Source organism: Staurois parvus, unplaced genomic scaffold (assembly GCF_062004578.1).
Source record: "Staurois parvus isolate SC_StPar_1 unplaced genomic scaffold, SC_StPar_1.0 ptg000682l, whole genome shotgun sequence".
Lineage (NCBI taxonomy): Eukaryota > Metazoa > Chordata > Amphibia > Anura > Ranidae > Staurois > Staurois parvus.
This window is the reverse complement of record NW_028318478.1, coordinates 3063790-3089113: the sequence shown is the minus strand read 5'-3', so window position 1 is coordinate 3089113 and position 25324 is coordinate 3063790. Positions and strand designations below refer to the sequence as shown.

Here is a 25324-nt window from a genome sequence, read left to right as displayed (position 1 = left end):
TTGCACAGGAATGCTGTGCGATCCCTGTGTGATTTACATGCGATGCCCCAAACTCTATAGCGTGGGCCCCGGCTTACAATCCTTCCCTCATGATCACTTTATTGACATGATATATTATTATTATTCTAACAGTATTATTATTACAGTAGCATTAACGATACCGCCGCACTTGCACTTCTCTGGAAGCTCCTATGTACAAGCACATGGCTTTGTTTACCTCCCTGGTCAGACGTCTATCTCCAAAACATGCAGCAGCTTTCACAAAACGCGCATGTGCGGAAAACCGAGAGGCGCCCTCAACAAAGATGGCCACTTGCTAAGCGGGTATTGTAAGGTTACCGGAAGTATTGTGAGTGAAGCATGTGTGGGCCCTGCGTTGTCCCAGTGTTCGGTGTATTTCACGTGTAACCGGAAAACGTTTAATAGAGCAGCTGGATGTCCGAGTAACGAGCAGGAGGAGCTCCGTGCAGCGATGTCCGTACTCCTACGAGGCAGATTTCTCATCCAGGGTAAGGAGGGGGATGTCACCGGAGGGACACGGAGCCCTCCACTGCTGTCCTCTGTGACTGCTGGGCCACAAAGTGCTACTTTTTGTTTGGGTGTGTGACCCCCATATGCAGATTGCAAACGCAGTTCATACGGATTAGTTTCATTATTTCTGCATCTAAAACGCACAAAAAGTAGGTTATATGGGTGTCAATGTCATAGTTCACATCAGTGCTTGCATTACAGTTGCAGAAAAAAAAGTAGAACATGCTGCATTTTTTTTCTGCACAGAACTGTACTGGAATGCAGTAACATGCATCAAAAATGCACTGAATGCACATGTTCCTATTTAAATTGAAGAAAAAGAGGAGGAAAAAAATGAGCCATAATGCATAAAAAATGCACTGGAATGTGCCAAAAGTGCATATACAGAAACACATCCGGAATGCATCTGGACTGCGTTTCTCTAGTGTGAACTGGGCCTAAGGTTAGGTTCACACCTATGCAGGTTTCTGCGTTGCATGTTTGATGCGTTTTGCATGTTTTCTTTTTTTTTCTTGTTGCTAGGCAGACTTAAAAATGCAGCAAAAATGCAATACATGCTTTTCTGCAGCGTTTCAATTGAAGTATATAGAAACAAAAACGCAACTCTTTGCGTTCAAAAAAGTCCCTGAGCCTTTCCAAAAAACACACCAGGTAAAAATGCACAGGTGTGAACATGTCCCATAAGAAATCATGTTAAATGGACTGTACTGCATTTCTACAAAACGCTGCAGAAAATGTTTAGGTGTGGACCTGGGGTAAGATCGCATGGTACTTCAGTATCACGTGTGCTTTTTGAAAAGCAGAGCATGCACTACGTCAGGTGCAATCCAGTGCGATTTTAGCCCATTCACATGAATGGACCTGGAAATTGCACCATACTGAGTTGTACAGGTACGTGGAGAGCGTTTGTGCGATTCAGGTGTGAGCGGCCCTTCCTTTATTGTCTCTTCTTCCATGTGAGCTGAGTCCAGAGTTGGCCATTAAGGGCTCGTTCACACCATGGTGCAGAGACATCAGTTTTTCTGCACGCGTTCTACAAGGGCACAATGAAATCATTTCTCTATGTGCCATGTTCACAACACTAGTATCATGCAGATTTTTTTCTGAGCAGGAATCTGCAATGTTTATGAAAACTGATATCTCTGCAAGTGAAATCTGCATGTCAGTTCCCATCAGTTTTTCGGCACACAGTGTGCGCCATTACTAACCTTTTCACTCCCTTTTTCTTTTCTGCATAGTCAACGAAAGTATACATTTCTCTGCAAGTCTGAACAGGAATGCAGTGTGAGCATTGTCTGAATCACATTCGCTTTCCCCGTGAGTGCAGTGCGATTTGCACTACAAATTGCACCACACCCCTAAGGTAAATCACATGTGATTCGGATAGGAATCATACCGCAACTTCAGCTGAAGTAGCGCTATTTCAGTTCAAATCAAATGCGATTCTTTGCAGTGCGATTTGAGCGCATTCATTTTTTATGGGCTCATATCGCACCGCAAGGTATCGGTTTTACGTATCTGAGCATTTGTACGAGTATGAGTATTGATGCAACTGTAAACTATCTACATCCCTACCGGCAGGGCTCGACAAATCCCAGATACCAGGTCACTATGGCGACTAGAAATTGCATCCTGGCCCTTGGGTGCATACACTGCCTCCCACTGACGTGAAAGCCAAATCGCGCCCCGCAGTCGACAAAGCCAAATCGCGCCCCGCAGTCGACAAAGCCAAATCGCGCCCCGCAGTCGACAAAGCCAAATCGCGCCCCGCAGTCGACAAAGCCAAATCGCGCCCCGCAGTCGACAAAGCCAAATCGCGCCCCGCAGTCGACAAAGCCAAATCGCGCCCCGCAGTCGTCAAAGCCAAATCGCGCCCCGCAGTCGTCAAAGCCAAATCGCGCCCCGCAGTCGTCAAAGCCAAATCGCGCCCCGCAGTCGTCAAAGCCAAATCGCGCCCCGCAGTCGTCAAAGCCAAATCGCGCCCCGTAGTCGTCAAAGCCAAGACACTCCCTTTTGACTACAGTGCAAAGACACCCTATTGACTTCAATGCAAAATCGCATTCTGTTGACTTCAATGCAAAAACTCCTGTTAGCAATTCTCTGTGAACGCTTATCTCCACATCTGTGTGAACCACCTCAACAGCAACACATAATATCTAGCCTGTCATAAGAATCTGTGAGTTTGGAAATGCATCCAGAACCGCACATAGGTGAACCAGGGTGGCTCCACTCACACCTGGGCTTTTGGGATCGTGGCAGAATTGCTGTGATCGCATAATGTATGTTCAGGTGCCATTATTTCCAATGATGCCCAAAACGTGGTGCGGTTTTGCCATGATTGTCTCGAGCAAATCGCATCGCCTGAAGTTTGTCACTCAAACATTGCCTTGCCCCAGGCGCTGACAACCCATGCTACGCAAAAGCAAAAAAACTGGCTCCTAAATTTTTTAGCTGGTTTCTAGATTCAAAGCATATTTGTCAAGCCCTGCCTACTGGGCCAATTCTGACATTTCTCTCCTACATGTAAAAAAATCATTTTTTTTTTCCTAGAAAGTTACTTAGAACCCCCAAACATTCTATACAGGGGTGTGGACATTTTTAAAAAAAATGCTTGTCCAAGGACTAAATCGGGGTCCCAATCTACTTGTCTTTCATGACAATCTACTTTGTCCTGGTTAAAAAATAATAATTTTACCCAAAAATGTATTTAACCACTTGTCCTCCAGAGGATTTACCCCCCTTCCTGACCAGGCCATTTTTTGCAGCACGGCACTGTGTGACTTTAACTGACAATTGTGCGGTCATGCAACACTGTACCCAAAAGAAATTTAAGTCCTTTTTTTCCCCATAAATGGAGCTTTCTTTCGGTGGTATTTGATTGCCTCTGCGTTTTTATTTTTTGTGCTATAAACAAAAGACTGCCACATTTGAGAGACAATATTTTTTACTTTTTTGCTATTAAACATATCCAGTAATAAAAATTAAAAAATTACATTTAGTCATAAATTTAGGCCAAAATGTATTCTGCGTCATGTCTTTGCTAAAAAGAAATCCCAATACGTGTAAATGAATTGGTTTACGTGAACATTATAGCGTCTACAAATGGCGGTATAGATACTGGATTTTTTTTAATACTAGTAATGGCGGTGATCAACGACTTGTAGCGGGCCTGCGGCAGGCATTATGACACTGGGAGGGAACTAATTGTCACTGACATCCCCAGTGATACTAATACAATGATCAGTGCTTATAAAAAGAACTGACACTGTACTAGTGACACTGGGCAGGAAGGGGTTAACATCTGGGGCAATCACAGGGTTAACTGTGTGCTATTTTTACATTATGTGCTTTTTGTGTTTTACTAGGGAAACATGCTGCTGTGTATTTCTGTACTGTGCAGAGAAATACATAGCAGCATGTGCTTGCTGGCTGCAGTTTTACTTGGCGATCGCCGGGTGCTGGAGGGGAATCTCTGGCCAGGACCCAGTGATTGACATGCCTAGCTGCCAATGGCGGCGCAGGTAAGGCTGTGCTTGCGCCCCCTACCCGGAAAAGACGTATATATACATGGTTTTGTTCCGCCCTGTAGCAGTAGTTCTATAGGCAGCAGGGAAGCGGTTAAATAAAAACGAAAAATTCTAAAGCCTAAAAAGGTTAAAACAACATTTTGTGCAGTGGATGCTCAGCTCTAAAATATCACTGACGATCTAATTATTTATTCTGTTTGTTTCAGCTATCCGTCCAGCCAGTAGTACTGCCAGTGTACATATCTCACCAGCAGATGAGGTGGACACACATGAAAATGAAATTGTAAACCCTGAATTCACCAATCGGAATCCTCGTAACTTGGAACGTCTGTCGCTTGCAGTTAAGGATCGTGGCTGGGGTACAGTGTGGCCAACCAGGGCATACTGGCATAGGTAACAATTTCAGGCGTAACCAAATATTCTTCTTTTAATATTCATCCATCCTTTTATTAATTTAATATACAGCTCTGGCCAAAGCTGTGAGAATGACACACATATTAATTTACCTGCAAGGAAACACATGCAGTCATCATTGCTTTGCATAAAAAAGGATTCACAGGCAAGGATATTGCTGTTAGTAAGATTGCCCCTAAATCAACCATTTATTGGATCTTCATGAACTTCAAGGAGAGAGTTTCAATTGTGAAGAAGCCTTCAGGGCACCCAAGAAAGTCCTACAAGCGCCAGGACCGTCTCCTAAAGTTAATTCAGCTGCTGGATCGGGACAACATCAGTGCAGAGCTTGCCCAGGAATGGCAGCAGGCAGGTGTGAGTGTATCTGCACACATAGTGAGGAAGATGACCTCATGTCAAGAAGGGCAGAAAAGAAGCCACTTCTCTCCTGGAAAATCATCAGGGACAGACCATATTCTGCAAAAGGTACAGGGATTGGACTGCTGAGGATTGGGGTAAAGTCATGATGAATCCCCTTTCCGATTGTTTGGGGCATCCAGAAAAAAAGCTTGTCCGGAAAAGAAAAGGTGAACGCTACCATCAGTCCTGTGCCATACCAACAGTAAAGCATCCTGAGACCATTCATGTGTGGGGTTGCTTCTCAGCCAAGGGAGTGGGCTCACTCATAATTTTGCCTAAGAACACATCCATGAATAAAGAATGGTACAAAAACACCCGAGGTCAACTTCTCTCAACCATCCAAGAACAGTTTGGTGAACAATGCCTTTTCTTGCATGATGGAGCACATTGCCATGGGGCAAAAATAACTAGGGAACAACACATCGAAATGTTTGGTCCATGGCCAGGAAAATCCCCAGATCTTAATCCCATTGAGAACCTGTGATCAAGCCTCAAGAGGGGGGGAACAAAAAAACCCCCACAAATTCTGACAAAATCTAAGCATTGATTATGCAAGAATGGGCTGCCCTCAATCAGGATGTGGCCCAAAAGTTGATTGACAGCATGTCAGGCGAATTGCAGAGGTCTTAAAAAAGAAGGGTCAACACTGCAAATATTGACTCTTTGCATAAACGTAATGTAATTGTCAATAAAAGCCTTTGACATTTATGAAATGCTTGTAATTATACTTCAGTATACCATAGTAATATCTGACAAAAAGATCTAAAAACACTGAAGCAGCAGACTTTGTAAAAATGAATGTTTGTGTCATTCTCAAACTTTTGGCCGGAGCTGTACAAGGGAAAATTTTAGTACTTGTAGTAATTCTTCTTCAGGAGTGTGGAGATTTTTATAATAACTACTTGTGCAGGAGACTAAATCGAGGTCCCAATCTACTTGTCCTGATAAATAAAAAACTCTGCCACATTGGAAAACATGAAGGGTTAATGTTTTGGGGGTTTTTTAGCAGTTGTGCTTTTAGGAAAGTCTGAAGCTTTTAAAAATGAAAGGTGCTCTATGGTGACTTAAACTTTTTTTAATGTTTTTTCTTATTTCCTAGAAAGTTTCTTTGGATGCCCAAACAGTTTAAAATGTTTAAAGCAGGGGTCCAAGAGAATAAATTGGTGGGTGTTGTATTTTTTTTATGTCACACGGTATTTGCACAGCGATTTTTGAAAGGCATTTTTTTTTTTTTTTACCCAAAAAAACCCCACAATACATAACCCGATTTTATATTGCTTATTTTTAAATATAAAAGATGATACACCAAGTATATAGAAACCAAACATGTTGCGCTTTAAAATTGCGCAAGCCTGTACAACAGCAACAAATGACGTTAATTTTACTATCCGTAGGTGATACTTTAAAAACCTTTACAGGTTACTACTTTAGATTCACACAGGAGGTGTGGTGCTAGAAATACTGCCCATGACCTGGCATTCGCAGTCATACCTCACGTGTGGGACGATCCCCGTTTGCATGCATGCATGCAGGACCGACACGTGCATTTGCCTTTGCACGGGGGGACAGGGGTGCTTTTAGTTTTTTTGGGTGTTTTTTTTTTTTTTTTTTTTTTTTTTACATGCTTTAAATTTGTTTTCCTCTATCACTTTTATTGCTGTCACAAGAAATGTAAACATCCCTCGTGACAGCAATGAGCATGTGACAGGTACTCTTTTTGGAGAGTTCTGGGGTCAATAAGACCCCAAATCCCTCCTCTACCCTTAAAAGCATTCTCAACGCCAAGATCGGTGTGATTGAATGATTTTCATTTTTAAAAATCGCGCTGTTTACATCCTGGGAAACCAGAAGTGATGTATGCTCATCGCTTCCTATTTCTTGCATCTTAGAGGCCGACATAGTGGTTTTGGTCTTTGTCCGCATCTATGATTAACACTGATGACCTAAAGTTGCGGCGCAAAATAAATTGTGTGGTCTGTATAGTGCGTACGTTTATCCACGTATAAATTCTTATAATCCACAATACAAGGGGAGGTGTGATTTACACTTTTACTCACATTTAAAATACTGAGTAATGCAGAAGAGAGGAAGTTGAAAATAAATAAATCCAAACGGTTCAAAATATATTATTTGTTTAAAAAATGTAACTTCTGTAGTGCCAGAAAACTGTAAAATAAATTATAGGGGCTTTCTCTGCAGCACCATCGAGTCTGTTACCATTTGGCAACCTTACCCAGTAATAGCAAGATACAAGCAGATGTGTCACTTATTAGTGACGTGTTGCTATTTGCAGTTGATATTTTGTAAGGCTGGTCATAGATGGACCGTTTTTTGTTTGTCTTGGGTTTTGTTTTTTTTTTCTTAGCCAGAAGGCTGAATGAAGGAAAAATAGAAATTCCTCCATCCACACACTCGAGGTGGATAGAGGCATTCTTCCCACTGAGACATTGTATTCTGACAGGGGACACTCTTTGACAGCTAGTGGGAGATCATCTCCTCCTGCTAGCTGTCAAAATTTAAAAAAAAAAAAAAAACATTGCCGTGCAGGGCTTCGCCCACCCGGCCACATCACTTATTCACAGTCCTTTGTGAATGAGAAAACGACAAATCCCTACAGCCTTAGCAGCTGTCGGCTTGTAGTTCTCAGTGAATGGTGGCATGGTAGTTCATTAATTCTTATTGTCAGTATATCTGCTTGCCTGTACATCCAATACGGGCAAGTAGATATACTGACTGGTCTGCAGGAGACCTGCATGGCACCAGGTATCTGCTGATTGCTAGTGCAATACTTTACAGGCTCCTGCAACAAAAAAAATAATAAATGCACTTTTTTTTTTTTTTTTTTTTTTTAACCTGCAAAAAAAAGTGCATTTATTATGTTTTTGTCAAAAGGTGAACTTATCCTTTAAAGCACAAAATCCTTCATATCACAGTGATGTTTCGAGTCAGTCAGGCTCTTTTTCACATCTGGATTATACGCACACAAAATCAAAATTAACTTGAAATTACAACAGATGGCAATTAGCTATTTATTGTTGCCATAACTTTTCAGCATCCAATCCTAAATTTCTCCCCTTTGGTGTTTTTAAGGTTACGTTTGGAACGCACTGGAGGTCATGTTACTGCTCTGGTGGAGCACACGAATGGCAACATTGTGCTCTCTGCCTCTACTACAGAATGGGCTGTGAAGAAATATCTCCATAGCAAAACAGACGTAATGGCTTGTGAAAATGTAGGCAGAGTTTTGGCTCAGCGTTGTCTGGAAGCAGGAATATGTTATATGCTCTTTCGGGATATTCCTTGGGTCTTTCGATCTGAATCGGTAAGATAAATGCTCACGTAATCCTCTAACTAGGAGTAAAGTATTTGTAAAGTTGGCTTCATAAATGGATAGCTTCATTTGTATAAAATACTTGACTTCCAGCATGCTTAGTTTTGTCTGTGCTCGGTGCTACCTGTTTATATTACTTTTAGACACTTGTTACCTCTTATCAGTTTGCCCAAATGTTACTTTAGAATTGCTTGGAAAAAAATCTAGCATCATCACCTAAGGCCAGTACAGTTTTCTTGCCTTTTCTCTTTTGATATTGCATTGTATTGTGCTTTATAGGTCTAAAGTTAAAATAATGATTTGACTGCCATGTCTGCCTCAATTCTAGTTAATGACCGAGCAATCAGAAGGTGAACACAAGCTGAGCAGTGCTTGTTTTTTAATTTTAAAGGTGACTTGTGTGTAAATTATTAAATTGATTTGGTTGACTCTCCTTGTCATCTAGCTGCTTCTTTGTTCAGCAAAAGATTAAAAAAAACAAAAAAAAAAAAAATTTTTCTTTTTGTGTTCATTTCAGAGTACTTCCAACTTCAAAATATGGGCAAAAATAAATCATAAAATAATGGAATAGTATATTTACAACACAGCTACACAAACATGAAGCACAGTAAACATATGTGTTTAGGACACAGGCATAATGTCAGGGCAGGGCTGTGGAACGGACAGGTAGGCCTAGTGGCAGGGTAACGCACTGGCTGACGACAACCACCACCAACAGACTGAAGTCCCTCAGGGCGCGGAGTCTAAGTCCCTGGCTGCCCTTCACCAGGGCCCCTGATGGTGGGGATGGACTTGACGCAACCAGGGACCAGGTCGCGGCCCCCGAGACACCCCAGCTGCGGTAATGGCCGCCGCCAATGGCGTGTAGCTGGTGAGAATGACAATAGCGTAGTCAGACAAGCCGGGTCAATAACAACGGGACAAAACAGTACAGAACAGTAGACAGAGAATCACAGGTCACGGGCCGGGTTCAGCAACGGAAGGTCAGATCAAAGGGAAACACAGAGAATGGTCTTAGTCACAAGCCGAGTCAGAATACCAGAAGAGTCACGAGCGTATACACAGAGCTGTAGGAAGACAAAGACACAAGACACAAGTGCAAAGAGCATGTGCAGATCCCAGGCTTATATGTACTCAGCCACACCCCTCTGGGGGATGGACCTCAGAGACCTGAAGGCATAAAAGATTCCCATCATGCTCAGCAGAAATCCAAGATGGATGCTAGCACATGGAGTAACATAACCTCTGGGAAAAGGTAGGACCTTGACACATAAGCTCATCATGCTGGTATAACTCTAAAGAGATAAGGTGTTGAGTTACTGAAACACAACCTTGTGAAAGGGCCCTAAAAGTTTCTACTATAAGTTACTTAAGGCTAACGCCTCCTTTTAGCTGCATGTTATACCCATGTTTAGGGTCGAACAGGTTTCTAAGCAGCACCCCTCCACTAAAGCATCTCTTCACCTGTGACAGTGTGAAGGGGGTGGTTTTCTCATGCAGACAGCTGTCAATTTTGAAATCCGTGTCGTTGTGCATCTGTGAATGAATGAACGATGTGTCCCATCTGTCATTGCAGCAGACGGATTTGTAGTTCTCAGTGGCATAAGAGTGCAGTGATGCAGGCTCCTTGAGAAGAAATAATTCATGCATATTTGTTTTCCTGCAGTATAATGTGCATAATATAATTTTTAATTTTTTTTTTTTCTTAGATGTAAACTTGTCCTTTAAAACTAGATTTCCATGACCACACTTTCCTGTAAATATACTAGTAAATGTCATAAATCAATGGGGTATCGCGGACCTTAATTTTGCATGCAGCTTTGGAGCTAGCAAGGAGTAACGGGAAGCTCTTTGAACACAGAGGAGTGTACATAGTCATTCAGTTTGGCATTTGGCTTTTTTTAACACTTGCCAAGCACAGCATTACAGAGCATTGGGGACTTGCTCCAATATACAGTTTAAAATGTAGGTGTATATGTTTATTAAATGAGAAGTATGGGTTTAAAAAAATTATAAATGTACATACCCGCCTAAACGGATACTCCGATGCTGCACCTGTTCCCTGCTACCTCTAAGATTGAGAACTGAGTGACCAAACACCACTGATCACTTAGTTCTCGGTCTTCACTGTCAGTCACTGGCTGTCTGCTCTGCACCTCCAGTCCTCGCTGGAGCACTGGGTTGTGAAGGGGGTGAGAGCAGCTGGCTCAGACATTGTCTTGCTGAGTGGTCAAACCAGCTGCTGGTCAAGGCATCTGGGTGGATCCCAACTTTACAGTAAAGCTGGGATCTTTCCAGAGCCTGGACCAGCTAAGTGATGTCAGCCGACAGCGGACTTTAGTCTGCTGAACTAAGTGCACTTCTGTGATCCATAGGAGAAGTATAGCCAAAATACCTTTTTGTAACTCAACACTGTTTTTTATATTTCACACTTTGTAGGAATGTGGATGATTACGATGTTTGTATTTGTGCTAAGAACTTGAGCATATATAGTGTGTGTGTGTGATAGATAGAGATATATATATATATATATATATATATATATATATATATATATATATGAAGGAGATCTGTGTGTGTGTGTTAACATTTGCATAGTTACTATAGATAATCTCTTGGTTAAAGTGTTTTCTCTAGAATTTTCTTTCACAGTTGAGGGTACGAATAGCTGGGGGAGCAGTGGGATATCCTTGATGAAATGTTAGTAACGTTTGTGCCAGGAGTCTGGTGTGCTCCTACCTTCCTCCTTGGCTCTTCCAAAGCATGTTATGGTAGCCCTGCCTACTTGATTCTGATGCATTACAAAGAACATAGACCTCTCCTCATGTACAGGCAGAGAGTATAGGAAGTTATCCTGGCAAAATCAACAGGTATTTTTTTGCACTTTTGAATCGATGCTGTATACCAAAAAGCCTTCCATGAAATATTTAGCAGATCAAAAGGAGTACAATATGAGAAGATCATTATTAGGGATTGCATACATTTGAAGTCTCAAACCTAGGAAAGCTTCATCAGAGATCTGTGCACATCAATCTACTAATCTCCGCTGCTCTCTAGTTACGGGTCTCGCTGCCATGGTCCCAGGTTACAGGGTGTACTGCTTTTATTCATGATACAAAATGTTTATATGAGGCCTAATGCCCTTTCTGTGTAGTATATTTGTTTTTCTTTTTTTTTGGCTGCTGAACATTGAATGCTATAATTGTTTGGTGGTTTTTTTTTCTCCTTTGAAAACATAACAATTGATTTAAATGAAGAACAATTTGTGATTGTGCTCTTTGTCTGCAGCTTTTTATATTTCCTGAGAAAATGGAAACACTTGAAATGAATGATAAGCATAGATCGTTATTGCAAAGGTTTATTAAACTGCACGGGCTAAGCTACAATAGTGTGTATGCATTTTATATGGAATAATAAGCCTCAATCTTATGGTTGCTCACATGTAAACTCCTGTGGTTGTCACTCAGTTCAATGGATGAAAAAACAAGCGGCGCATATTGCCATGTCAATATAGACACAGGAGTGCCCTTATTGTTTTATTATGTTACTGTACACTTGTATGTCCCTGTATTTGCTCTGTTTGAGCTTAAAAGCATCCTTATTTATCTTGGACGTAAAAAGTAGCAGTTCATAAATGTATTCATCAGTCTGTCTGGCTTAGTTTGCACTGATGATGAAGCATATCTAAACAGTGAAAGCTCATCAGTGCATTTGGCACTCACATTGCCTATGGCTGTTCCCAGCTGATTAGGAAATTGTGGGAGGGTGGTGCGGGATCAACAGTTGAATCTGAATTTTCTTAACCACTTGCCCTCCTGAGGATTTACCCCCTTAATGACCAGGCCTCTTTTTTGCTACTCGGCGCTGCACTAATTCAACTGATAATTGCACGGTCATGCAATGCTGCACCCAAACGAAATTTACGTCCTTTTTTTCAGACAAATAGAGCTTTCTTTCGGTGGTATTTGATCACCTGTGCGCTTTTTATTTTTCACGCTATAAACAAAAAAAGGCCAAAAATTTTGAAGAAAAACGATATTTTTTACTTTCAGCTATAAAAAATATATAGTAAACTCAAAGTTGGTTATAAATTTAGGCCAAAATGTATTCTGCTACATGTTTTTGGTAAAAAAAAAAATCCTAATAAGTGTATATTGATTGCTTTGTGTGAAAGTTATAACGTCTACAAACTATGGTATAGATACTGCAATTTACGCCATTTTTTTTGCTATAAAGCGCTGCGCTAGTTTAACGGACAATTACGCGGTCATGCAAAATAGTACATAAATGAAATTTGCATCCTTTTTTTTTTTTTTTTTTTTTTTCCCACAAATTGAGCTTTCTTTTGGTGGTATTTGATCGCCTGTGCGGTTTTTATTTTTTGCGCTATAAAAAAAAAGGCTGACCATTTTGAGGAATAAAAACTATATTTTGGACCTTTTGCTATAAAACATGTCCAGTAAAAAAAAATTTTAAAATCAAATTTAGTCATAAATTTCTGCCAAAATGCATTCTGCGACATGTCTTTGCTAAAAAAAAAAACAATACGTGTAAATTAATTGGTTTACATGAAAGTTATAGCGTTTACAAATGGCGGGAAAGATACTGGGATTTTTAGTTTTTTGGGTTTTTTTATACTAATAATGGCGATCAGTGACTTATGGCGGGACTGCGGCGGACATTCTGACATTGGAGGGTACTGACTTGGGGTCACTGACATCCCCAGTGCCATCAGTACAGTGTCAGTGTTTTTTTTTTTTTGTTTTTTTTGTTTTTTTTTTTGCACTGATCACTGTATTGGTGTCAGGGATGAGGAAGGGGTTACGTTTATTATTCAGGGAAAGGGTTAACTATGTGAGGGGAGTGTTTTACTAGGGGGCGGGGGTGTGTACTGCAGGGAACACCGCTGATCGGGAGAGAGAAACTCTTCTGTCCCTATCAGCGTGTCCTGGAGCTGTCGGGGAACTGACAGAAAGCACAGCTACTGCAGCTGTGCTCTCTGTCAGCGATTGCCGCCGATCACCGGGACATAGCCGGTAACGACCGGCTGTGACCCGGCGACTGACATCCACGGCTGTGATCGGCGGGACAGGTAGGGCGGCGGCGCGCCTCGCGCGCGCCCCCTACCTGTTTTCAAAACACACGTTTTAAAACGTGCTTTTGCCCAGCCCTGCCTCCGTATTTCTACAGTGGCTGGGTGGCATGTGGTTAAAGACCAACAGAAACCCAGAATAAGCTTGGTGATGGACAGCGAGATCTCTCACCTAGAACACAACCCAGGTTAGCCAAATGCCGTCTTGCATTCTTGATCCACTGAAACCTGCTGTCAAAAGGTGTGAAATACCTACAGCGCAATATATACCTATCTAACAAATATTGCAGCTAACATGTATAGTGTTCCCACATTCAAATAATATTATACAAAAGAATGCAACGCAATATTATAATCGCAAATATGACTAAATATATAAACAAAATAGTGGATAAACATAAATCTTGCTGCATGACAGTATATGATTAAATAACCATATCTGTGCATAAACTGTGCTCCATATGCATAACTTCTCAAAATGTCATTCTCAATAACGCACCATTCCCATATTGCTTTCCGTAATAACCATGTGTTATTGTAACAAATCCACTGTGCATCAAATATCAACAACCAGTGTCCCAATATTATATCACAATCCTTGGTGAACCGTTCCTTTAAGACTTCAGTGCTCCAAGTGCTTATGTGTAATCACTCCACTGCGTATAATTATCCAGTGATTCGATGTGACACCCCCCCAGTGCTTTATCCACCTCCGACACACTTATGCACTCACCTTATGGATTGACCCGAACTGTCAGGTCAAACCGCGCCTTTCCCTTTTAACCCGGGCGGGCATGCTGGTATAGAAATCTCCAACTCCTCCTTCACCTCCAAACGCCAAAGCCACCACAGATAAATGAAAAAATGCTCCAAATAGAGAAGTATATCAAAAATGTATATGCTTTATTAAAACACTTTAAAATATTCCACTCACATTCATTTGTGTCCACCTGGGACACTACAGGATTAAGGGCTCTTTATACAGTCAGGTCCATAAATATTGGGACATCGACACAATTCTAACATTTCTGGCTCTATACACCACCACAATGGATTTGAAATGAAACAAACAAGATGTGCTTTAACTGCAGACTGTCAGCTTTAATTTTAGGGTATTTACATCCAAATCAGGTGAACGGTGTAGGAATTACAACAGTTTGCATATGTGCCTCCCACTTGTTAAGGGACCAAAAGTAATGGGACAGAATAATAATCATGAATCAAACTTTCATTTTTAATACTTGTTTGCAAATCCTTTGCAGTCAATTACAGCCTGAAGTCTGGAACGCATAGACATCACCAGACGCTGGGTTTCATCCCTGGTGATGCTCTGCCAGGCCTCTACTGCAACTGTCTTCAGTTCCTGCTTGTTCTTGGGGCATTTTCCCTTCAGTTTTGTCTTCAGCAAGTGAAATGCATGCTCACTCGGATTCAGGTCAGGTGATTGACTTGGCCATTGCATAACATTCCACTTCTTTCCCTTAAAAAACTCTTTGGTTGCTTTTGCAGTCTGCTTTGGGTCATTGTCCATCTGCACTGTGAAACGGCGTCCAATGAGTTGTGAAGCATTTGGCTGAATATGAGCAGATAATATTGCCCGAAACACTTCACAACTCATCCGGCTGCTTTTGTCAGCAGTCACATCATCAATAAATACAAGAGAACCAGTTCCATTGGCAGCCATACATGCCCACGCCATGACACTACCACTACCATGCTTCACTGATGAGGTGGTATGCTTAGGATCATGAGCAGTTCCTTTCCTTCTCCATACTCTTCTCTTCCCATCACTCTGGTACAAGTTGATCTTGGTCTCATCTGTCCATAGGATGTTGTTCCAGAACTGTGAAGGCTTTTTTACATGTCGTTTGGCAAACTCTAATCTGACCTTCCTGGTTTTGAGGCTCACCAATGGTTTACATCTTGTGGTGAACCCTCTGTATTCACTCTGGTGAAGTCTTCTCTTGATTGTTGACTTTGACACACATACACCTACCTCCTGGAGAGTGTTCTTGATCTGGCCAACTGTTGTGAAGAGTGTTTTCTTCACCAGGGAAAGAATTTTTTGGTCATCCACCACAGTTGTTTTCCGTGGTCTTCCAGGTCTTTTGGTGTTGCTGAGCTCACCGGTGAGTTCCTTTCTATTAAGAATGTTCCAAACAGTTGTTTTGGCCACGCCTAATGTTTTTGCTATCTCTCTGAAGGGTTTGTTTTGTTTTTTCAGCCTAATGATGGCTTCCTTCACTGATAGTGACAGCTCTTTGGATCTCATCTTGAGAGTTGACAGCAACAGATTCCAAATGCAAATAGCACACTTGGAATGAACTCTGGACCTTTTATCTGCTCATTGTAATTGGGATAATGAGGGAATAACACACACCTGGCCATGGAATAGCTGAGAAGCCAATTGTCCCATTATTTTTGGTCCCTTAACAAGTGGGAGGCACATATGCAAACTATTGTAATTCGTACACGGTTCACCTGATTTGGATGTAAATACCCTCAAATTAAAGCTGACAGTCTGCAGTTAAAGCACATCTTGTTCGTTTCATTTCAAATCCATTGTGGTGGTGTATAGAGCCAAAGGTTTTAGAATTGTGTCGATGTCCCAATATTTATGGACCTGACTGTATATTACTTTTTGTGAATGAACTGCATGGATCCCTTATTCAAGATGGCGGTACGCACACTTCCGGTTCTACGGCTTGACGTCATCGGCGTAACCTACAACATGTGACTTCATCAGGAGTACTCCTGATGAAGTCACATGTCATGACGTAACGCGTCGGGTACGCCAATGACGTAAAGCCGTAGAATCGGAAGTGAATAGTCACACAATTTAATGTGTGAAGATTTCCGGCCCCATTTTCTTTCATTATTGTGGCCACGACTAAAAAAGACAAAAAATTAAAACCATACAGTATATCTTAATCGTACAGGACACATGCGTTTATTCATACTCCATGGATTATAGGTGTGTGCCTTCAGGTGATTGGACACTGGCAAAGCTTTAGACTGCATGTCCCCTGAGCGCCCCACTCCTTACATACTCCGTTTTGTGCTAGTGTCTGAAGGTGATATACCTTTTCTCCTTTTACAGAGAATCTCACCCTTAGCTTAACTAGTTTATTCTTTTATTTTCCCGATTCTTCAGTCAAGCCGTTACTGTCTTTTGCTGCCAGCATAGAAGCACTGTATATGGATTGGCACAACCCTGTTAAAACCTTTGTAGCCACACCCAGACCCACACTGTGGGCATGACCTGTATTTTTTGCTTTAGCCATTGGATAATGCTTGCAACGTGTTGAGTTAGCCGCAGGGTTCTATACAGGTCCCAGGCTGTCCCTGAAGACTTATGCTGGGGTATGCCCACCATCACGGGCTGAGCCTGGACTTTATATACACTGCTCAAAAAAAATTAAAGGAACGCTTTTTAATCAGAGTATAGCATCAAGTTGATCTGGTCAGTTAAGTAGCAGAGGGGGTTGTTAATCAGTTTCAGCTGCTTTGGTGTTAATGAAATTAACAACAGGTACACTAGATGGGCAACAATGAGACAACCCCCCAAATCAGGAATGGTTTTACAGGTGGAGGCCTCTGACATTTTTTCCCTACTCATCTTTTCTGACTTTTTTTTTTTTTTTTCCACTAGTTTTGCGTTTGGCTAGGGTCAGTGTCACTACTGGTAGCATGAGGTGATACCTGGATTCTACAGAGGTACACTGGCAGTCCAACTCCTCCAGGAGACAGGCAGATACTCTAGGAGAGATAGACAGGGCCGTAGAAGGTCATTAACCCATCAGCATGACTGGTGTCTGCTCCTTTTGTGCAAGGAGGAACAGGATGGGCACTGCCAGAGCCCTACAAAATTACCTCCAGCAGGCCACTAGTGTGAATGTCTCGGACCGAACAATTACCACCATAAAGCTCGATTGGCATTTGCCATTGAACACCAGAATTGGCAGGTCCGCCCCCGTGCTTTTTACAGATGAGAGCAGATTCACCCTGAGCACACGTGACAGACATAAAAGGGTCGGGAGAATTGGTGAACGTAATGCTGCCTGTAACGTCGCTCAGCATAACTGTTTTTTGGTGGGGGGGGGGGTCAGTGATGGTCTGGGGAGGCATATCCATGGAGGGACGCACAGACTTCTACAGGATAGACAATGGTACCTTGACTGCCGTTAGGTATCGGGATGAAATCCTTGGACTCATTGTCAGACCCTACACTGGTGCAGTGGGTCCTGGGTTCCTCCTGGTGCCCGACAATGTCCGGCCTCATGTGGCGAGAGTATGCCTGCAGTCCCTGGAGGATGAAGGAATTTATACCATTGAATGGCCCCCATGCTCGCCTGACCTAAATCCAATAGAACACCTCTGGGATATCATGTTTTGGTCCATCGGACGCCGCCAGGTTGCACCTCAGACTGTCCAGGAGCTCAGTGATGCCCTGGTCCAGATCTGGGAGGAAATGCCCCAGCACACCATCCGTCGTCTCATTGGGAGCATGCCCCGACGTTGTCAGGCATGCATACAAGCACATGGGGGACATTCAAACTACGGAGTACTAATTTCAGTAGCTGCAATTAAATTTTCAACAAAATTGGTTAGCCTGCTGCATCATTTTTCACTTTGATGGAAATCAAAATTATCAACCTACAGAGTACTGAATCCAAAGACACCCCAAAAATCAAACGATGGGGCATCCTTTTGTTCCTAACACACTACTCTGTCCATATTAGTATAGATATCCAGCATGATATTTTTCCCCATTGAGATCTGCTGTGTTTCAAAGTGTTCCTTTAATTTTTTTGAATAGTGTACTGTCCCACACTCTGTATCTTTGATGGTTATTGTTAAAACAGGGCTGGGTTTGGATTGTATTTGTTACAGGATGGTCGTTACCTGGGTTATCACATACTCCTTTCGGACACACTTGCCCTATACTCCACATTCTACTCTGTGAATACCCCACAGGGGAACACCCTCACTTGTAACTATGGCAGAGGTCAAGTGAAAGGTAATCGATGCAGAATCGCAGACAAAACATTCATTCTGCCGATGCCCTGCAGAGCACTCCACCTCACAGTGCCAACAGAACTCAATCCCTAACAAAGGAACATTTGTCGTGAAAGGAAATAAAGCTCCCCATCAACACTTTGGAGCTCAGAGTGGTCAGACTAGCCCTGTAGCACAGGACCCCCCTTTTTGAAGAGGCAGTCAGTCAAGGTATAGTCCGAAAATGCCACAGCGGTGATCTACATCAACCATTAAGGGGGCACCAGGAGTATATCTGCCTCAAAGAAAGTGAACCAGATCATCTCTTGGGCAGAAACTCACAGCTATCTCTATGGGCCACATCCCATGAGTGAACAACTGGAAAGGAGATTATCTCAGCTAGCATTGCTTTGATCAAGGGAAATGGGCTCTTCATCCAGATTTTTTCAGTCTGATATACCAAAAATGGGGGATTCTGGATGTGGACATCATAGCCTCCAAATTCAACAAACTATCTGTATTTGTTGCCAGAACCAGGGATCCTCTAGCTCTAGCCTTGGATGCCTTGACATTCCCCTGGTCTCAGTTCAGTTAATTTTACGCCTTCCCTCCAGTGTGAAACCTACCTCATCTTCTCAAGAAATTAAACCAAGAAAGAAAACTGAGATTCTAATGGCACCAAACTGGCCCAGAAGAACCTGGTACACAGATATACTCAGATATCTAACAACCCCTGGCCTCTTCACAATGGGCTAAATATGCTATCTCATGGCAGGTTTTTTAGATCCCTGATGTCTCATTAAAAAGAACCTGCCACCAAAAAAAGGCATCACTTACGGAAAGTAAAAAAAAAAAAACTGTAAAAAATTAATGCTACACCCAAGCATTTATTTATCTTTCCCAAAAAAGTTTGACTCCCCACCACCACCATACATGAACGTAAATGTACACATAGGGGGTGGCTATGCACAAAAACAATGATTTCACTATACATGATGCACATCGCCACACATGCTAGAGTGAGATCGATAATTCTATGTCCATTATTCACAGATAACTCTAAACTGATGACCTGCAGGGGCTTTGAAAATGTCACATATGGAAAATATAGGGTATTGTTTCACATGTGCAAACAATTTTTAGGTTTGACATGGTTTTTACAAAAAAATTGGGTAATTTATTGAGTTTTGTGCCCTAAAATTAGCTGTAATGCCATTTTACGGAAATTTTGTGTTTCTTAAACCGTTGCACTAATATGAGACATAAAAAATATTGGAACTGTCACTTTTTTGTCTAGGTCGTCTGATTTCATAAAATATATAATGTTTTGAGGTTTTTATGTAATCTTCAGGCCTAAAATGAATTTTTAAATGTGTGCAAAAAAGCAAAAACAGCCCTCGCAGAGAAAGGGTTAAAGGCCAGGTCTTGAATTTATCCATTGTTTTTCAAACGGATCTGGCTTCACTCTCCCTTGTGCATCTTATATTCACCTTTAAAAACCTACCAGGCATGTTTCCCTGCAGAATCTCTCATTTTCTGGTCACTATTGCATCTGCCAGGCGTGTTTCTGAACTGGCAGCCCTTTCCTGTAAGAGACTTTCTTTGCTCATACTTAATAATGATGTGGCTTTTTTTGCCCACGGCCATACTTTCTCCTGAAGTGGTCTCAGCATTCCACCACAATGAGGACTATGTCCTACTATCCTTATGCCCTGCTCCTTAGCATCCAAAGGAAATCTCTCTACATTGCCTGGACATATTCAGAGCCATTAGTGTATATCTCAAGGATACTGCTACAATCTGATGGACATCTTCCCTAATTGGCCTGTTTTATGGACCTTTCAAGGGATGCCCTGCTTCAAAGCCTACCATTGCATGATGGATATGAAATCTCATTGCAAGAGCTTCCATTTTCAGAGAGCAGTCTCCTTCTGCACTTTTACACACCCATTCCACCAGCTCAGTGGGAGTTTCCTGTGCATCTCAGCATCAAGCCCCTGTAACCGAGTTATGCAAGGCTGCCATCTGGCTGTCCATGCTTTTTCAAAGTTTTAGCAGATGGATGTCCAATCTTCTGCTGATGCAGCTTTTGGCCGCAAGGTTCTCGAAGCAGCTCTCTGAGGTTAGGTCCTCTGACCCTTGTTGTAGGGCTTGTTGGTACAAAGCTGTTAGCCTCATTGTTGCCTACCCTTCCTGTTCATTGCTTGGGTACATCCCATGTTGTATGAATACTCTGCCTGTGTCCTCCTACTGTATGATGAAGGAAAGGAATTTTGACTTTTATTATATCTGGGAGTACAGGACACAGACCACCCTGTCATTAATTGCTTTGTTGACACTCCATTGTTGCTACAGAACTGAGGACTCACTGAGTCAGGTAGGGGAGGCGCTTGTAGGATTGTCCTCTAAAGCTTTTGTGTAATGTCCAACCACCTGAAGGTACAGTCCTATAACCCATGATTTATGAATACTGTTACTCTGCTTATGTCGTGTACTTTACTCCAAGATATGGACAAACAAATTAGTGCAGCGCCGTCCTAAAAATTCTTAAATTATTCGTAAATATATACACATTTACAAAAGAATCATGTGCACAGTAGTGAATATATAAAGTCCCATATATCTTCAGGGATGTGGAAATGTTTAAAAAAACTACTTGCCCAAGGGACTAAATTGTGGTCCCAAACTACTTGTCCCTTATGACAATCTACTTGTTAAAAAAAAAAATAATAATAATTTTAACCAAAACTGTATTTATTTTAAACAAGGTCTTTTATTCTACTTTTACTGAATGAGACCGTTTTATCACTAGGGATTTCAATGGATGTATGTCACTTTTTTTTAAACCATGAATGACTTTGCCAGGATAGAAAATATGAAAGGTTGATGTTTTTTCTTAGGGGGGAGGTAATATTAGGAATATCTGGGGCTTTTAAAAACAAAAAGGAGCTTTATGGCGACCTAAATTTTTTATATTTTTAACCACTTCCAGTCCGGACACTTTTACCCCCTTCCTGTCCAGGCCAATTTTCAGCTTTCAGTGCTATCACATTTTGAATGACAATTGCGCAGTCATGCAACACTGTACCCATATGAATTTTTTAGCATTTTTTTGAGACAGCTTTATTTTGGTGGTATTTATTCACCACTTGGATTTTTTTTTTTTGCTATGTAAATTAAAAAGTCCAAACATTTTGAAAAAAATGTTTTTCTTATAAAATTTAGCAAATAGTATTTCATCATAAATCTTGGCCAAAATGTATTCCGTTTATTTTTAGTAAAAAAAAAATAACCCAAATTAGTTTATAACCAAAATGATAATTTTTTAAAACTTTTTTTAGTTTTTATTTTTTTTTTTTACATACTGTCACCCTAGCAGTACAGTGTCACCATGGTGACACTGTACTAGGGGGTGATGTGTTTTTGTTTTGTTTTTTTTTTTAACACTGATTGCATTTACACCCATAAAGGATATAAAAGTAATCATTTCTCCTACTCTCTAGCTACATTCTTGCAGCCATTGAGAACTACTGTGTGAGCTGTGATTGGTCACAGCTTGTCACATGGTACAAGGCTATTGTGAATAGCCTTGTACCATGTGACCTCTGATCATTCACAGATTTCACAGGTAGTAAGCAATGATGTCACAAGTGACATCTTGCTTACTACTTTGCATGTGATCACTAATTGGCCAATCGGTGATCACATGATCGGGACCTCGTACAGAGGTCCCGTCCGATGATCGGTGTTCCACTGTGTCCTGAGGACACAGCGGGCATCGGATCGCGGTGCTGCACGCTCCCAGGAAGCACGCACAAGCAGGGTGTGGGGAGGCAGTTTATAAATGGCCACCTGAATCTGCTCTGCCACCGTCCGGCCGTTTTATATACATCAGTGTCCAGTGGAGTCCCTGCTTACATCAGTCCCTGGTGGAGTGCCCCCTTTTTAGTCGGAGCTCAGCGGGGTGCGCCCTTTAGTCGGAGCTCAGCGGGGTGCGCCCTTTAGTCGGAGCTCAGCTGCTAAATTGACATGAAATAGTTAAGTGTGAAGCTCCTGAAAGAACCGGGAGGGGGGAGGTAGATGAGGAGAGAAGGGAAAGAGGTGGGGAAAGCTTCGTGGCAGAGCAGAAGATTGCTTATCCCCAGGCTGCTTTCTGCAGGCTCAGACATCAGCAATCATACAGCCGGATGGATCTTCAAAGTTCCCGCCCACTGGGCAGTCATAGAGGAGAGGGACGGGAAGAGGTGGGTAAAACGTAATCTCTCTCCTCTCCTGTCTGTGGGGAGGGAGGGGGGGAAGTGTGCTGTCTGAACGAGTGTCATACTGAGCATGCACAGCTGCAGCCTGTTCGCCCCGGAGTTTACCAATCGCTATCTTAAGCAAGCCCTGCTGCTTGCTTGTAGCAGGGCTAAATGTAAGGAAAAACAACCTGCCCGGTGCTCCAGAACTACATGTCCCGGGCGTCGGGCGATAGGATTTGCACATCCCTGTATCTTGATGTAGCTTTACTCTATCACCACTTTATTTTCATAAAGCATAAAACAGTGTTCCTCCACCAACAACCAAATTGTGCTCTCACCTGGAGCTTTTTGACCTTGCATTATACAATGCACACTTGTGTCCTCTATATGGGCCAAAGTTTGTTTGTGTAGTCTTGGGACACATTGATGAGTATGTGTAGGGTGTAAGTGACTTCAATTGGAGTGATTTTTTTTTTTTTGTTTTTTTTTTCGATCGTTCTATCAAAGAAGGGGAGCATCATCCACTGTGGCCATTAGAAAATCCATGGTGCTCTGGGATTCCTATGTCTAATATTCAGTAATTATTTGTAAACACAAAGGAAATATACTTCATTCCAGTTATTAAAGTATTACTGTAAAACTTTCAGTTCCCTCTAACTCCTTTTGGCTGAGTTCATTTTATATGTCTTCTGGATAATAGTAATAAATGATAGCATTACTAAGCATATAATTTTGTAAATGAATAATATAGCGTTTTATTTTTGTTGGATGTATGTAAATTGTATTGTCTTATTGCAAGCAGCATTTCCATTTTTGTCTTATTTGTGCATTTTGTGTTCTAGGTGCAGCGGTTTCGGAAAGCAATGATCGAAGGTGGAATGTTGTTAACAGAACCCCCTCGCATTTATGAATAACAATACCAAGATAAAATAGATTTTACTGAAGCTGACTAATATGAAAACTAATCAATTTATTTGGACATAACTCCAGGACAATTTTCTTTTTTTTTTTTTTTTTTTATTATTTTTAAAAGCAATGCTCCAGACAAATTTTTTTTTTTTTCTCATGTAGGTCTATTTTTATTGGATAGATTTTCCATAATGTTCTGTCTTGGGAATCTCCCTGGTGAAGACAGACTGCAACAAAATCCCAACTTTGCAATAAAAACCCAACTTTCCCCTAACCCTGGAGGTGGGCTTTTATTTACAGATCCCTCATTTCACATTGTGTATATCAAGACTGAGTTTACAGAGTGATGTATGGTTATTCTTTCTCTTTAAGGTTTATGCCAAGATGACCATGACTTCATTCAGTGAGCTCTCGGACAGTTTGAGAACATACAATTAATTAAGTTATACAGGACATTCTTACAATACTTGTGAAAAAATCAGAAAAAAAAGAAATAAAGTTTTGGTGTATAAAGTTGTCTTGTCTTGACTCCGATTACACTGTTCAACAAATTTTTATTTTTTGTCAGTTTTGGAAACAAAAGGATCCATTTCTTAATGAATTTCACATTCTGAGTTCAAATATAACAATGAAATTTGTCAATTGGCTCTAGTTTTTCTGTAAACGGAAAGTTTTCTACTATAGGCGTAATGAATACATAATGCACAATAATTATATAGATAGATGTCTTTCCACAAATATAAAGCAAGTGATATTGACTACATAACAAAGCCTAAATGGCATAATATATTGCATAGGATTACCAAGAAAAATTATAGCCATAAGCTAAGTTGAATCATTTTAATACTTAGGATTCTCACTAGTTTTGTCTTCAGTTTGTGTCGGTTTTGCTTCTCTTAGCCCTTTCCTCGAATACAAGAGAAAAGCCATCTCTTACAACTGCACGTGACTACACGCTTCAGGTTCTTCCTCACTTGACTCAACCACGAAGGATTCTGGTGCTTTAGGAATTGGTAGCCCCTCTCCATGAGGAACTGGACGTATTGCCGATGGAATATTGGATAGTGCACAGATAACTTTTTCTTCTTATTTAGCCCTTTTACAATTGGAGGCACCATACAAAAGTAACAAATACTAACATGATCTGTTGGCTCTCTCCAAATCATTGGCACAGCGAAAGGCATAGATGCCTTTTTTCCATTCAACCATTGCTCCAGTGCCGTCCCACAAGAATTGCAGCATATATGTGGTGCCCAGCTCTTGTCCTGGTCTCCTATCTTGCAGCCAAAATACAAGTTGTAGGCTTTCTTAATCATTCCTGTTATCCTCCTTTTTTGTGAGATAAAAGTTATTTCACCGCAGATATAGCAGAAATTATCTGCTTTATTCACACAAGTTTGAGGCATTACTGAGTAGCCTATATAAGCATAAAACGAAATGTAAAGACACTGTCGAACTACAATCAGCTACAGATACTGCAGCTTTTATGCAGTGAAGTGATGCAATTAAAGGCTAATATTGCATCATCTCAGTATACATGCAATTTTCTATTGGTCACCAGTATCAATTGCGCAATATGCAGCTGAAGTTGCATCATAATTTTGAATGGCTTACGTCATTAGATAGGTGAATATATCATGGAAACTAGAGCCAATCAACATTTTTTAGGGTCATTTTCGTTTTCAGCACCCCAAAATTATGTAAGATTAGCTAATTTTATGCCCAAAACTTTTTACCTGTTGAACAGTGTTACTTATGGGCTGAAGTGGGTAGCACTTGAGGAGGATAGCTAATTAAAAGAAATAAAACTTGGGAAACAAAGGTAGAGTTTTTTTTTTTTTTTGTCCCTTAAACATGGCTAGATGTATTTTACCTACAGCTT

At 41.3% G+C, this 25324-nt stretch overlaps 1 protein-coding gene across 1 annotated transcript; it reads left to right on the top strand.

Annotated features, from left to right (window-relative positions):
* The first annotated feature begins 291 nt into the window (after nt 1–291).
* MRPL18 (mitochondrial ribosomal protein L18) lies at nt 292–23955 on the top strand. Its single transcript, XM_089652414.1, has 4 exons — nt 292–509; nt 4265–4451; nt 7962–8193; nt 23376–23955. The coding sequence occupies exons 1-4, from the start codon at nt 473–475 to the stop codon at nt 23445–23447; spliced, it is 528 nt and encodes a 175-aa protein (XP_089508540.1). The 5' UTR covers nt 292–472; the 3' UTR covers nt 23448–23955.
* The last annotated feature ends 1369 nt before the right edge of the window (nt 23956–25324 follow it).

What these genes read in the sequence shown, in the direction of transcription:
- MRPL18 (XM_089652414.1), top strand. Translation starts at nt 473, where the DNA reads ATGTCCGTACTCCTACGAGGCAGATTTCTCATCCAGG. An exon ending in AGGCAGATTTCTCATCCAGG is followed by an intron (nt 510 to 4,264) that starts GTAAGGAGGGGG and finishes TGTTTGTTTCAG; the next exon opens with CTATCCGTCCAGCCAGTAGT. An exon ending in ACCAGGGCATACTGGCATAG is followed by an intron (nt 4,452 to 7,961) that starts GTAACAATTTCA and finishes GGTGTTTTTAAG; the next exon opens with GTTACGTTTGGAACGCACTG.